Here is a 14,072-nt window from a genome sequence, read left to right as displayed (position 1 = left end):
GAATTTACCTAGTTAATGGATCATGGGTTTGTTCGTTTAATTTGTAAGAGGGCTTTTTTTCCAATGAGATGTACTGACCTGAATGAAAAGCCTTGATGTATTATATTCAGTCTTTAGACATTTTTGAAAGATTGTAGGGGTGGAAAATAGTGATTGCAGTGATGCCGAACTTTGGGATCATTTATTCTTTTCAGTTTTGTTTTTTTGGGTTTTTTTTAGTGGAACAGTAATCTAGTCCTGTAAGCCGGGAAACAACAGAGGATGTGTACACTTTCATGCTCTCATTTAGGTAACAAAAACTTACTGATTAAAAAACAAACACATGCATTTTGATTTTTTCATTATTAACATAGTAATATACATTGTAAAAGAAAAAATTAACCAACAACAGGAGGATAAATATGGATTCAGAATCGATGCAGCTCCTCCGTCTTACTCTTCAGGGCTACAGTTTAACATAGGCCCTTGAAGGTTTCTAGACCCAAGACAAAGTAATATTTGGCTGCTTACTTTTTGTTCCCTCATACACATGAAAAATTAGATTTGTTATAAATTTATTTTTTAACTTAATCTTATTTTTTCATGTTAATGCATATTACTCTACTTCCTTCTTTTTAAAGACTACCTGTTATTCCACTTTATTAATGTATTTAAGTTAGTTTAACCCATCCCCTATTGAGGGACATTTAGTTTTTCAGTTGCATTATCACAGCAGAGCTTTAAAGACCATTCTTCTTTGGGAATGTCTGTCAGTATTTCAGCATGTTGATTCTCCACGTGGAGTCTGGTCACAGCTGCCCTCCAGGTTAGTGCTACTATGATTTAATGAAGTACTGTAACAGTTCTGATCTTTGTCACCAGAATAAGACAGTGAAGATGGGAGTTTCTAGCAGCATCAGTAAATAAATAAATAGTTAATGTTACCAGTGCTACTCCGGATGTGTCTGCTACATATAGAAATCATTAGAGTGGCTGTACTTCAGATTTTAAAGGGGATGTTTCAGGATATAAATCCATATTTGTTGTATTTGCTAAAAGATGTTTTTCCTGACATTTATTTCACAAGACTAATTTGTGTGTTGACTAGTTAAGATACACACATACCTGCTCTTTCAACCCTGTTAAGCTGTGGTCTTACATATGACCAGAAGAGGGAGTTTTTATCGCTTCTTTATGCTGAAGCACCTACTACCTGGCTGGGACAATTCCTTCCATGCATGTGCTAGTCCAAGCCCATAAAACAGACTGGTTTGGGGCAAGGAGGCAGTGGCTATGTCGAGCTGTTTCCTCCTTTATTCCACATGGTGTGTATAGAAATCCTCATCTTTAGATTTACTTCTACATTTTGTTTTTAAGACGACAGTTCTCAAATTGAACTTCAAAGATATTTTACACATTTCCCTCTTGTGTGTTTGAAAGTTAAAAACAGATCAGGGCAGGTAATTATCTCAATTTAAAATAAGTTAAAATACAAGCAGTAAGCCCCGAATCACACATGACAGAGATCTTGATTCGTAGTCTCCTAGGGTCAAAAAGAAACTCTGGAATGAAATTTGTTTCATTGCCTCTTAGGCTTGATATTTTTAAAAGATTGTTAGAACTCCTAATCCTCAAGATTTGTAGCGAGCTTTAGAAAGTTAAGATATTCTTTTGCCCAGAGTGTTTGATTCTTACTGTGCTCAGTTGTACTAGAATCTCAGTCAGCTTAGCCAAACAAGTGAAATGGGTGCCATAATCAGGATATACTTTTTTTTGATGTAATACCAGGATTTCATACTGTTTAAATTTTTCTTCAGCTCCCTTCACAGTGCATTTTTTATAACAAAAACTTGTTAAATCAGTTTCTTTATGGATTTTTTTATTGACACATCAATATATTAAATATATACACCCATTATATATTGTTACATAGATACACAAATGTAATAATCTCAAACATGCTATTTTCAGTTCAGCCTACTTTTTTCTTGTTTCATTGGCTCTTTCTGCCTCCCCACCTTCTCCAACTGTTTATAGTCCCCTATGCTCTATAAACCATCTTTGTAACTTGGTGCATTCTTAGTACGTAACTTAGTGTACATCTCTCTTTTTTTTCCTAATGCTCATAATTCTATACAGGCACGTATAATCTTATGTTTTATTAGTAGGGGCTCTTGGTCATAGTTTTACAAGAAGTGGATGCTTATTATGCACACTTCTGCTTCTTTTCTACTTAGCAATACCACAAGGAAATTCATTCACAGCCCAGGATAATAGTAATCCCCACTTTTTAGTGGTCGCTTACTGTTCTAAGGTGCGGCTGTGTGGTAACTTCCTCAGCCAGGCTTTCTGTCTGTGGACATGCACTTTGTTTCCTGCTTTTTGCCTCTATGAGCAAAGCGGCAGTAACGACCCTGCTATATATGTCCTTAACTCCTGCTGGTTTTGTTTCTGTGGGATAAAGTCTCAGGAAGGGATTCCTGGGTCAAAAAGGATATTTATTTTGCATTGTCAATAGCTGCTACTAGATTGTTTTCCAGAAAGGCTGTAATATCTCTGCTAGCCATGTATGAGAGTGTCACCACCAGTGGTAGGTGTTTTATTTTTTTAACTTCCATTTCTTTTTCTAAAGCCTCTTACACATACACACAAATGTGATTAATTGTAATTTGACTTGGAAATAAATTTCTCAAACAAGTTCACCCTTTTTACATGCCAGTGTAACATATCTTTCTGAGTTTTGAGCAATATTTAATGCTATGAGGCAGAGATCTTGCAGAACGAGGGATTTTTTAAAATATTCATTTAAACAATTACAGGCAGTTTTCCTGGCATCTACAGGAGATTTCTATTCGTTCTGTATGGAATTTACCTTAGGAAAGAAATCTAGTTCTGTCAGGCTGGGATTCCTCTCTGCAAAATGTGTAACCTCCTGGAGGATAACAGTTTTTGGTGAGATTAATTGCAGGGCTGGTGAAAAACTATCTGTTTTATTGCTGATCTCATTATCCTCCTTGCATTTGGTGTGATTGGTCACCTTTTAACAGTGTGCACTTTGTGTATCAAATAATGACTGGGCTGAGGTCAGACCATGGTTAACACAAAGCCTATGTAAATCAGGCTGTGAGGTTATACTTTATTTGCCTGCCTTTGGACAATTGGAACAGCTGAAAAGGGGCACACACATGAAGCGTGGCTGAGCACTGAAGAGCCGTCCACCAAAAGATCAGATGATGCCAGCCAGAGGAAGGCTGCTGCGTGGTATTAGCCCCCAAGGTGAATTATCCCCATTTAAACTTCGTCTCCTACCTCTCCTAATCCGGCGTGAGTACCTAATGAGCGCTGGATAATAACATAGCAACATTTCTTCGTGAAGCTAATCTGATTCTGGATAGCAGACTGCCAGGCCCACAGCTGAATGAATTGCTTGGTATTTCCAAGTTTGAAAATACTTTCTCCCCCTTTCAAGTGCTCCTTGGCAGCAGGTAAGGAATGTTAAAGCTCCTGTAAGTGCCAATTAAGGCCAATTATAACTCGCCCAGCCTGCTGAGACAGTGAAGTGGAGTAGTAGAGACTTGTGCTCTTGTAAACTGGGGAACTGGCTACCACCGGTGACAGGAACACAGTATTTCCTAACTGCCAACAGCTTGTTTGCTGCCCTACAGAACACCAGATGACACCTCTACTGGCTTCTCAGGAATTTTATTTAGGAAATCCCAAGATTTGTTGGGAATTTCTCTGATTTCTCTAATAGAAACTGCTGTCTTTCTCTTACTCTTCCTTTCTTTCAAATGATGTCCACCATGCAGTTTCTCCTTGTTTCTAACCATAACAGCTCACAGTTATTGAGCATTTAAAATGTGCTAGGCACTGCATTACCTGTGACACTTTCTTTACTCCTCACCCCAGCCCCGTAGGTGGAGGTCGTATTAGCACTTCTTGGGGAGGACAAAGACTCTTGCCCAAGGCCACACAACTGAAAGTGCTGAGACTACCTCTGAACCCAAGTGGTTGCTTCCCCTCCTGGCTGCCCCTCCTGGCTGCGGCTGGTTTGCTTGTTTGCTGTGAGCAGGCTAATTCACAGAAGAATTTGTGTCAGTTCAGGACTCCCTTTGTGCAACCAGAGTAAAATTGATGAGTGCACACCATCCACACCACGACCAGTACCTATAATTTTTGGTCTGTAAGGCATGGGTGTTTTTCTATTAAAATGATATTTTAGTCTGTAGTCTTTTTTTAGTCTGTAGTCTGTTTATTTTTTCATAAGAAAAAAGAAATGTGACTATGTCCCCAGACCTACACACTTAAATATGAGCCATCGAGAGACTTAATATCAAAATAAACTTCTGTTTAGATAGGATATTGGGAAATGGTTTGAAGAAAATAATAATAATGCTTTCCAATGCTTTCCATACCAACAAAGTGGTATTTGCTTAAGTATTTTACTCAGGGTATTAAGAGAGGCATATGTGCGTGTTTGAAAGTTTAAGCAGGGGGCCAGCCCGGCGGTGCAGCGGTTAAGTTTGCACATTCCGCTTGAGCAGCCTGGGTTCGCCAGTTCAGGTCCTGGATATGGACCTATGCAGTGCTTGTCAAGCCATGCTGTGGCAGGCGTCCCACATATAAAGTAGAGGAATATGGGCCCAGATGTTAGCTCAGGGCCAGTCTTCCTCAGCAAAAAGAGCATTGGTGGTGGATGTTAGCTCAGGGCTAATCTTCCTCAAATAAATAAATAAGTAGATTTTAAAAGTTTAAGCAGTTTTTGTATATATTCTTACTGTGCAAAATTGTATTTTCCTGGCTTATGCTCTCATTCATCCCTTTTTTGATGTCTTAAAAATAAGTTTAAATTGTTTCTCTCTTGTTTATGTAGGAAATTAAGTTAGATGTATGTATCATTTAAAAATGTTTGCTAAAATTAACCCTCGTTTTCATCAGGATTACAGAAAGATTTGGTTCCCAGAACTGTCATGGGTTGACTGGTTCTTGTAATGATTTTTTTCCCCACTTGCCCTCTCACCATCTACAAAGGGAACATTAGAAAGGCAAGCGTTTGTGCTGGGAGACCAGCAAGGACTCCGGTGTCTGCTCGGTGCAGTAGTGTGGAGCTGAGGCTTAGGCTGAGAAAGGGCCTCTTATCCCAGTTCTGTTCTGCAACTGATGACATCAAGGAGACTCCTCAGCCGCCCTTTGGGGAGGGTGGTGGGTGCAGTTGAACAATGCTAAGACCTGTTGCAATCAGGTGCTACTGTAATGGAATTTTTTCTTCTAGCTTAAGAAAACCTTCAATGAATTAACCTAAAATTCTGGGTTTTGCTAATTAACTTTTGAAAGATTTGTTCATCCTGTGCTTCCAAGGCCTGCTGAGGCTCTTTCCTTGTGTTCTTCAGGTGTCTCTTAAGGACCACCATAGTTTTGCATTGTTTGAATGTGACTATAAGTAAATCTGGAAAAAAAAATAGGTTTCAGCAAACCATCTGTATCTTAATATTGCTGCCGTGGTTAGTATCTGAATGCTTGCTGTGAAAATAAAGCAGTGTGGCTCCTATTCTTTTGTTTTAGAATAAATGTAGAGTTTGTGTCTGCTCTAATAGAAGCCAATTCCTAAGCCTCACACCTCTTTCCCACCCCTTCAAAGCCAAATCTATTCCACACATGTAATTGATGACTTGTTGCCACATATTCTGTATGGGGTGATGGGATTCTGTAGAGGAATTTTCCCCCTCCTTTTTTTTTTTTTTTTTTTTCCTTTTTCTCCCCAAAGCCCCCCGGTACATAGTTGTGTATTCTTCGTTGTGGATTCTTCTAGTTGTGGCATGTGGGACGCTGCCTCAGCATGGTCTGATGAGCAGTGCCATGTCCGCGCCCAGGATTCGAACTAACGAAACACTGGGCCGCCTGCAGCGGAGCGCGCGAACTTAACCACTCGGCCACGGGGCCAGCCCCGTTCCCCCTCCTTTTGACATTTAAAAGTGTTCATTCTGAACTCTCAGGCCCCGAGTCTATTTATGTGTGCAGCCTTATTATCCTACAACTCAAATCAGTTGGCCATTTTTTTCGATGTCTGACAGGAAGATTTGGGTATTGACAAGAGGGGGAGTAGGTCTGGGGGAGCTTAACAGGGCTGACATAGGGACACAGCCAGACCAGAAAGATGCCTTTTACAACGAGCCAATTAGAGAAGTTTTTGGATTAAAAGTATAAAGTTTTAGGGGCCAGCCCGGTGGCACAGCGGTTAAGTGCACATCTTCTGCTTCTCGGCAGCTCAGTGTTCACCGGTTTGGATGCTGGGTGTGGACATGGCACTGCTTGGCAAAAGCCATGCTGAGGTAGGTGTCCCACATATAAAGTAGAGGAAGATGGGCATGGATGTTAGCTCAGGGCCAATCTTCCTCAAAAAAAAAAAAAAAAGGTATAAAGTCTTTTGGATAAAAGCTTTAGTCAGTCATCCAATGACTGAACACCAAACTGGACAATCAGGTGTATAGTCTTTTGAAATTAGACATTTTACAAATATTCACTGAAAATTGGTTGATTGTTCTTGCTAGATTTAGGAAGGAAAAGTAAACTTTTAAATTTTTAAAGATCATGGGGAAATAAAATGTGGAGAAAGGCTGCTGCTATTTATAGAAATGTATAACTTTAAAACAACTAGATCTATTGAGGCTTAAAATGTAAGCTGTATAATGAATCGTGTAAATTTTCTAATGTACCTGGTAGTAGCAGTGTTAGTTTAAAGGTATTCGGAAAAATGAGGATGTGAGTACTTCACATTTTAGCAGTTAAATTTATAAATTCCGTCTTCGCCGGTTTGGGCAAGTTGCCTTTCAAATAGAAGGATTAATTTACACCAGCCAGGACGCCTTGTATGACCATATTAGATGAAATTAGACTCCACCCCTTGTTTTCTGTTGATCTGCCAGGACCTTTGTAATTGAAGTGCTTTTTACAGTAGTAGCAAATGTTACATAAGACCAAACATGGAGCATATTTGGAGTTGGTGGGCAGACCCAAATCATGATGCAAGCCTGCAGTAGCAAGTGTGCAATGAAGCACAACCAAATCATGTGAATGGAAGGTAACAAGAAGCCGCTCCCGAACAGCCCTTCCTCCGCACCAGGGCTGAAAGCTCCACTGGGTAAGTTTTCTGAGGCAGTTTTTAGAGGCTGGCCTTGGCTCGGGGCCCAGTTCTGGATGAGCTTGCGGAAGGGTGGGTTAGGTCTTTGCTAACAGTAAATAGAACCAAGTGGAGCGGGAAGAGTTGGTGCAGGCCTCTTTCCTCCTGGCGTTTGTCCTGCCCTGCCGGCACGCCGGGAGCTGTGTGTCTCTGAAGTGGTGGAGGGAGTGAGCTCTGCAGAGCTAGTGGATCAGAGTGGGTAATCACAACAAGAGGGATTAGCTGCGGCAAGCTGTCCACAGGAGCCATTCTGAAATATCATTTGAGTGATCTGGACAAAGTTCAAACACAGACAGGAGTTTGAGTTTGCTATTAACTCAACAAAATGCTGAGCTTTGCACCAAACAGTTCTCGTATCTCCAAACAGGGAGAGCATTGGTTACGTCGCTCTCTAAAAATGGAGGAACGTTGTAACACGCTTTAACTGTTTGTTTTTTATCTCACTTGTGGTAAGTGAGGTTTCATGACAGGCAGTTCACAGTGTTTCCTGTAGAATGTGTTTGAAAGCTGTTTTGTCAGATACTTCAAATCCACAGCAAAGTTTCAAACAGAACACACTGTGTCAAGAGGAAGAACAACTTCAAAATACAGACAGTAACCCTGGGAAGTCATTCAGTAACTTAAATTGAGTGTATAAAAATTTAATTACAGAATGACTGCCAGAAAAAACGATTTTTTTCCGTTGTGTTATTAAGGTAGCCAGTACAGCTAAGCTGATTCTTCTTGGGTGGGTTGGGAGGCTGTTTTCAAAGTTACCTTAACTGTCTCCTGCTTCTGTCTGCAAGCAGGAAGTGAGGTGACAGTTGAGTTCACATTTCATGCCTTCTGCAATAATGAGCTTGACCGGATGGTTTTGATTGAGGTTGAAATTTAGCTACCAGTTTGAAGGACTTTGAGTACAAACAGATCTTAAACTTTTAATCAAATTGCTAACTCCTTAAAATTGGTATCAGTTTGTTTTGCTGTTTCTGGTTTCATTTTTGCATATTGCTTCTGGCGTTTATTAGTTGACAGCCCAGCCTGCAGGTGGGGCAGATGCTGTTTCTGTCTTCAGCAAAGAGAAAGTGTGCTGCGAACTCATTGAAAACATTGGCATTGTTAGGTAATGAATCACCCATTCCTTACTAACAGTGCTTAATGAAGGAAGGTTGGGGCTGTGTCCTGAGTTTGAGATTTTTGTTATTCCCATGTTCACGGTCTTCTCCCCTCCCCCATCCAGGATAAAGTGAATTAAAAAGGACACAAAACTGGTGGAAAATAGGAATAAGGATGTGACTTACAGACTCGGCGCAGCCTTTGCAGCAGATGGTGCTGTCATTCCATTGTGCCCTGGACTTGCTCTTTCTTTTTGGTCTGGGAAGACAGTGCTCCTTGTGGGGTTTCTTGCACAGAAGTTTTTATTAAAAAAATAATAATAATAACCAAAACAAAAATAGGACTCATCTAATTTGAGTTTTACCAGGTTCCTTTAATTCTCTCTCCCCCCTTGTGTGTGTGTGTGTGTGTGTGTGTGTGTGTGTGTGTGTGTTGAACTTGGATTGGCATGGTAAGAGCATAGTTTGTTGTTGTTTTCCTGAGGAAGATTTGCCCTGAGCCAATAATATCTGTGCCAGTCTTCCTCTATTTTCTGTGTGCAGCATGGCCCCTGGCAAGTGGTGAAGGTCCGTGCTTGGGAACGGAACCCAGGCCGCAAAGCAGAGCGGAGCACGCTGAACTTCACCACTAGGCCACGGGGCCAGCCCCCTAGTTTCTTTATTTTAATTCCCTTTTGCATTTTGATGATAGCCTTGTATCTTTCGTTTGGCAAAAACTGTGACTACAGAGATACTTGTGTAAGGACTGAGTACAGTGACTCTTGAACTGCAAGTGCTATAACAAATTGGAAGGCTAAACTTGCAATGGGTAAGTCTCTGAACTTACAGGATGCTTTTTTCCCTAACAGATATGAATTAAATCAACAGTAGCTGGAGACTTGTCGAATTTTGGTTTTGGCTCTTTTTTTCTTCTCACATGTTGATACATGAGGAATACAAACATTTCAAGTCAGAGATGAGGTGGGAAGGAGACGGGGAGTGAATTTTGGAGAAATGGTGTACGTCACTCGATGGTGAGAGCACGTCTGTCTCAGGCAGGATGATTGCTTGCTGTACTCTGTCAGTATCTTTGGGTAACACTGTGCTTCCTGAGGACAGCAGAGAGAGGTCCTTATGACTGTTAGTAAGTAGAAGTGTCAGCCAGCATGTCATTCATTGCATGATATCTCGCAGTCGGAAATGGTGGCAGCAGGATCTCAGAGGTGGTGGTTGGTTGGCTGTGTTTTGCTCAAGGCCGCAGCAGCCCTTTCCCCAAAGGTACTCTCACTAAAAACATCTGTGTGTGTCTGAGATCATGATGATAACAACCCTCAGTTCAAACTCTGCACATTGGATAGGGTTTCAGGAGCATAGGAAGGAACCCATAACGGAAATGAATTGGTTGCTGAGACCATTCAATTTTCCTTAAAACGAGCTGTCTCGTGACAGTGATTATGAAGAAATGATATTATTCTTGCAACTGAGATAATCAATTCTTATACCATTCAGTATCCTCTCTTTTTCTCCATCTTTCCATCTCCTTTAATACAGTATTTGGATTTTTTTTTAAGATTGGTACCTGAGCTAACACCTGTCGCCAATCTTTTTTTGTTCCTGCCCAAATCCCCCAGTACATAGTTGTATATTTTAGTTGTGGGTCCTTCTAGTTGTGGCATGTGGCATGTCGCTTCAGCATGGCCTAATGAGCTGTGCCGTGTCTGCGCCCAGGATCCAAACCAGCGAAACCCTGGGCCACCAAAGCAGAGTGCACGGACTTAACCACTCGGCGACAGGGCCGGCCCCTGGATTTTTTTTTTAAGCCACTTTAAAAATGTTTGCAAAGAGCTGCGAGTTAAGACAGTAAGGGAGGGGGTACCCCCAGACATTCAATGATTTTTTCATATTTCTCACATACTTGAAAGCAAAGTCCAGAAGGAAAGTCCTCATGGGAAGAATTCCTGGCAAGAGAATTATTTGAGGTTGCCATATTTCTGCTACTTTCTTAGCAACATTATTTACAATCCATTCACGCCAATCCCTTCCCCCATTGGAGTCGGAGTCCTTCTCCCTTGTAATCTGCCCTTTGTGATCTGTTCTCTTTCATGCAGCCAGTGTGAATGGGGATGCTGCAGTGCGCCCTGCCCAGAGACGTGGAAATGCCAAGAGACCCGGAATACTTTAGTGGGGCTTTTATTTCTGTCATAAAGCACCGACTGACTGGAAGAGCTTGATAATTTGATTATAGACCTTTGGTGAAAAGTTGTTTCAAGTGGCCCAAGTGCTGTAAATGACTCTCTTTTCTGCACTTTCCCCTTATGTTTTAATTTAAAAGCACCTCTGCATTAGGGGGAGGAGAAATGCATTTGGCAGAAGTCGCAGTTGGAGACTAATTTGTTAGGGCAGCCAGTGCTGAAATCATCCTTTTCAGTTAAATCTCTCTAGTGGAAATGATGCCGAGTGCTTTGTGGTAAAGACTTTTTCTTCCTCACTGTTTTCCAGTACTGTTTGTAACCCACCTAAGCATGCTCTGAGGCTGCCTCCCAGCTCCAATTTTGTCTAATTAGGCTTTGAGGCATGTGTGTCAGAGGTCAGCTCTGGATTCTCCAACTTGAGATTTGAATGTTCCAGGGACTCTCCCATCTATTTGCTTCCTTTCAGCATTAGACCACACCCAGCTCTCTCTGGGGTAGTCTAATCAAGTGCCTGGGGACCCTAAAGAAGTTGGATCAAAAAAAAGCAGATTTAGGATTAAAGAGAATGTGTGTCAACAAGGAGTGGAGTAGGACCATGTTTGCTGATCAGACACATGGGAGCGCTTTTAGAAAAGAATGAGAAATTTACAGAGAAAAGTTAACAGTGAATGATGTCAAGTGAGAAGACGTCATTGAATGCCTTATGTCCATGCGTAGTCCGTGGTGTGACTTTAAATGGTATGCCAAATATTTTTTTAATAGTTATTAGGGAAAAAATAGGTAACTACTATGTCACATCCAAAGTTGTGATTTCACAGATATTGCTTAGGATAATGCTGCATTAGACATGCTTAGCCAGCCACTAAGCTGACTGAATTTTGAAAAATATATTACGTAAACAGTAGTCTAGATAATGTGCAGATAGGACAAAAGATCTGGAGTGTGATCCAGTTTTGAATGTCAGAAGTTTGTGGAAAACATTGATGTGGAGCAAAGTAAATGTGTAAGGAAGTTCTGAGATTTAATAAAAATGTTTGCAGTCTTAATCTGTAGTCTGCTTCAGGTCCTGATGTTTCTTAGGGGGTCATAATCCTTGTAAAAGACAAGTGATGCCAATTGACACCTCATCAATTGTGTTTTGGTGGCCTGAAAGTAAAGTATGATAGTTTGGGTTAATTGGGAGCTATATAATAGCACATTGCAGTTATTTTTCAAACTGGATATCAAAATAAACAATTTAATTCTCTGAAAGGACTGCTTAATGACTGACCCAGAAATTCTAAACTGAGCTTTTTGCTATATGTAATTATTACTTGCTATGCCTGGCTGAAGGATCTGTACATTTTTACCAGCGTTTTATATTGTATAGCCATGTATAAGCTTGATTATTAAAAGTCCTTGCTTTAAATGAGAGCAGTTGTAGAGTATTAGTGGAATGGGCCTGTCAGAGTCCCCATGAAATCATACATTCCCTGAAGTATAGATTAATATTTCTCAGAAGGCCTTTCTCTAGAGAGTACACACTCTGTTTAACCTTATCTGACCCAATCCATCCAAAAGTCTGAGTTTCATTTAGAGAAAAAGTTCTGAGTTTTAGGAATCATTACTTTGATAATCTGCCTAAAATTTCCACCCTTGGATCCGTAAACTGAGTTTGAGACTTGATCTTCACTTTATTCCATTTCACCTGCAGTTCTTCCTGAGTGACTCAGTTCTGTCAGGAAAATGAACCAACTTTTTATTTATAAAATAATTTTAGCTTGAATGAGCATCCTCTTTGGTTGGTGTGACTTTATTAATTTTTAAATGAATTCTGAAAGTTATTTCTCTGAGTTGTTATCTGAGAAGACCTTAGTGTCTTCCTGGACTGACGTATAAACTAAATATATAAACTAAATCTTTACCACACTGGAGAAGATAACTTGAGTAAAGTGGCTTTGGTTTGTTCTTAAGTGATTTCTGCCAGCTTTGGTAATCAGCAGGGCTTTCTCACATAAGTCTGTAACTGGCATCAGCTGAACTAACAGAGGGCCTCTGTCTTCGTCCCTATTGAGTTCCTGCTACCTGGTCTGTAGTCGGGCCTGGGCTGCAGGCTCTGCAGCTCTCTGTCATTTAATCCCCAATAGCCTTGCAAGGGAGGCTTGACAGATGAAGAGGCTGCCAAAGTGGGTGGAGTCAGGTCTTTCCCCAAGGTCACCCAGCTAGTAAGTGGCAGAGCAAGGATTTGAACCCATCTGTCTCTGATTCCAAAGTTCTTGTCCTTTCAGGTGATCTATAAAAAAGTATTTTTATTTTACTCGGGATTCTATTCAGGCTTGTTTTACTCAGTTAGCCCACATCAAAACTGTGCCTGACAGCCCTGAGCCTCTGCTGAGAAGGTGACCATGACTGACCAGAGAGTGACAAGAAACATATATAATTGTATTGGTCACTGGGGGCCAGCCTAATCTGATAGAACAGGTATTTGCTGTTCCTCCTGATGGTTCTTTGTAGAACATACTCATCTTGGAACTTTGTATGGTGATTCTTTTTAGCCAAGCCAGAAAGACAGCCCTGACAGGCGCTTTCTACCCAAATTCACTATTCAAACCATCTTTGATGTTTTAAGACACACAACCCACCCCCCCCCCCCCCCCCCCACTCTGTGCCCCGAACAATAACAACACAATGCTATGCTGGCTGACACCCATAGCCAATCTTTAGGATAGCAACTCCCAAAATGGAAAAGTGAAATCTACAACAACCTGGGTTTCCCTTAAACTGGCTCTGGGTCCCCACTCCAAATTTACCAAAATTCTGTCTCAACCTTGTTGTATGTTCAGCCTCTGCAGCCATTTGCACACTAATAGTTAGCGTGCATTTGCTGAGCTCTTGGGAAGATGGGCTTCTTGCTGATGTATGTCCCAACCCTCACCTTTACCTCTCCCTTCTGCCTGCCTTTGGACCAGGTATTATGACCTGCTAATAATGCCACATAAGGGCAGCTGGATTGTAGTGTGGTCTAGCCTGGATGCTGGACTCGGCCTGCCTGGGATGACCTCCCTACTCTGCCTCTTAACTAGCTGTGTGACCTTGGGCAACTGACTTGCGTCCTTTAAAGCCTTGACTTCCTCATCTGGCAAGTGGGGATCATAACAGTGTCTGCTTTGTAGGATGATGGTCTAAACTGAATCAGATAATCCCTATGAATTTCATAGCGTGGTGCCTGACACATGGTTTCTGCCCAATAAACGCTAGTAGCTATTGTTGTTGTTGTTGAAGGTGAGACTTCTCTTCAGTTAGTTGTTTGGATTATAAAAGATTATTAAAAGATTTATTAGTAAGAAACAAGAAAAGAGCCCTGAGTGAAAACAGTTCTGTGGGGTTTTTTTAGTAGCTGTTAGCCATTCTTGCCTGCTCTTACATGATGCCCATTGAGAATGGGACACATTGATACTATGCTCATAAATGAAAATATGCCTTTATTTTGGTGTGTGTGAAATTGAAGCCAGAATACCAAATGAAATTTCTCTTTTTTTAAAGTATGGATCTGATAATCACGTAAACCGTATTTATTATAGAAAAGCAATATGCAAAAGCTTTTCAAAAATAGACCTATAATCTCAGGGATAACCACCTAAAAATTTTTTTGACATACATGCTTCCAGATTT

General features: G+C 40.9%; 1 protein-coding gene across 7 annotated transcripts in view; it reads left to right on the top strand.

Moving 5' to 3' along the window:
* The window catches only part of ATXN7 (ataxin 7), a 130,156-nt gene that overhangs the window by 88,901 nt on the left and 27,183 nt on the right, over positions 1 to 14,072 (top strand). Inside the window, exon 1 of one of the 7 annotated variants that reach the window (XM_046637636.1) lies at positions 6,987 to 7,117. The exons of the other annotated variants lie outside the window; for them this stretch is intronic. Coding sequence (XP_046493592.1) covers positions 7,051 to 7,117 — 67 coding nt within the window. The 5' untranslated portion in view covers positions 6,987 to 7,050. Of the gene's footprint in view, positions 1 to 6,986; positions 7,118 to 14,072 lie in introns of those variants that run through there. 7 annotated transcript variants of the gene reach the window in all.

This window comes from Equus quagga, chromosome 1 (assembly GCF_021613505.1).
Source record: "Equus quagga isolate Etosha38 chromosome 1, UCLA_HA_Equagga_1.0, whole genome shotgun sequence".
Classification (NCBI taxonomy): domain Eukaryota; kingdom Metazoa; phylum Chordata; class Mammalia; order Perissodactyla; family Equidae; genus Equus; species Equus quagga.
This window is presented reverse-complemented; position numbering and strand designations above follow the sequence as displayed.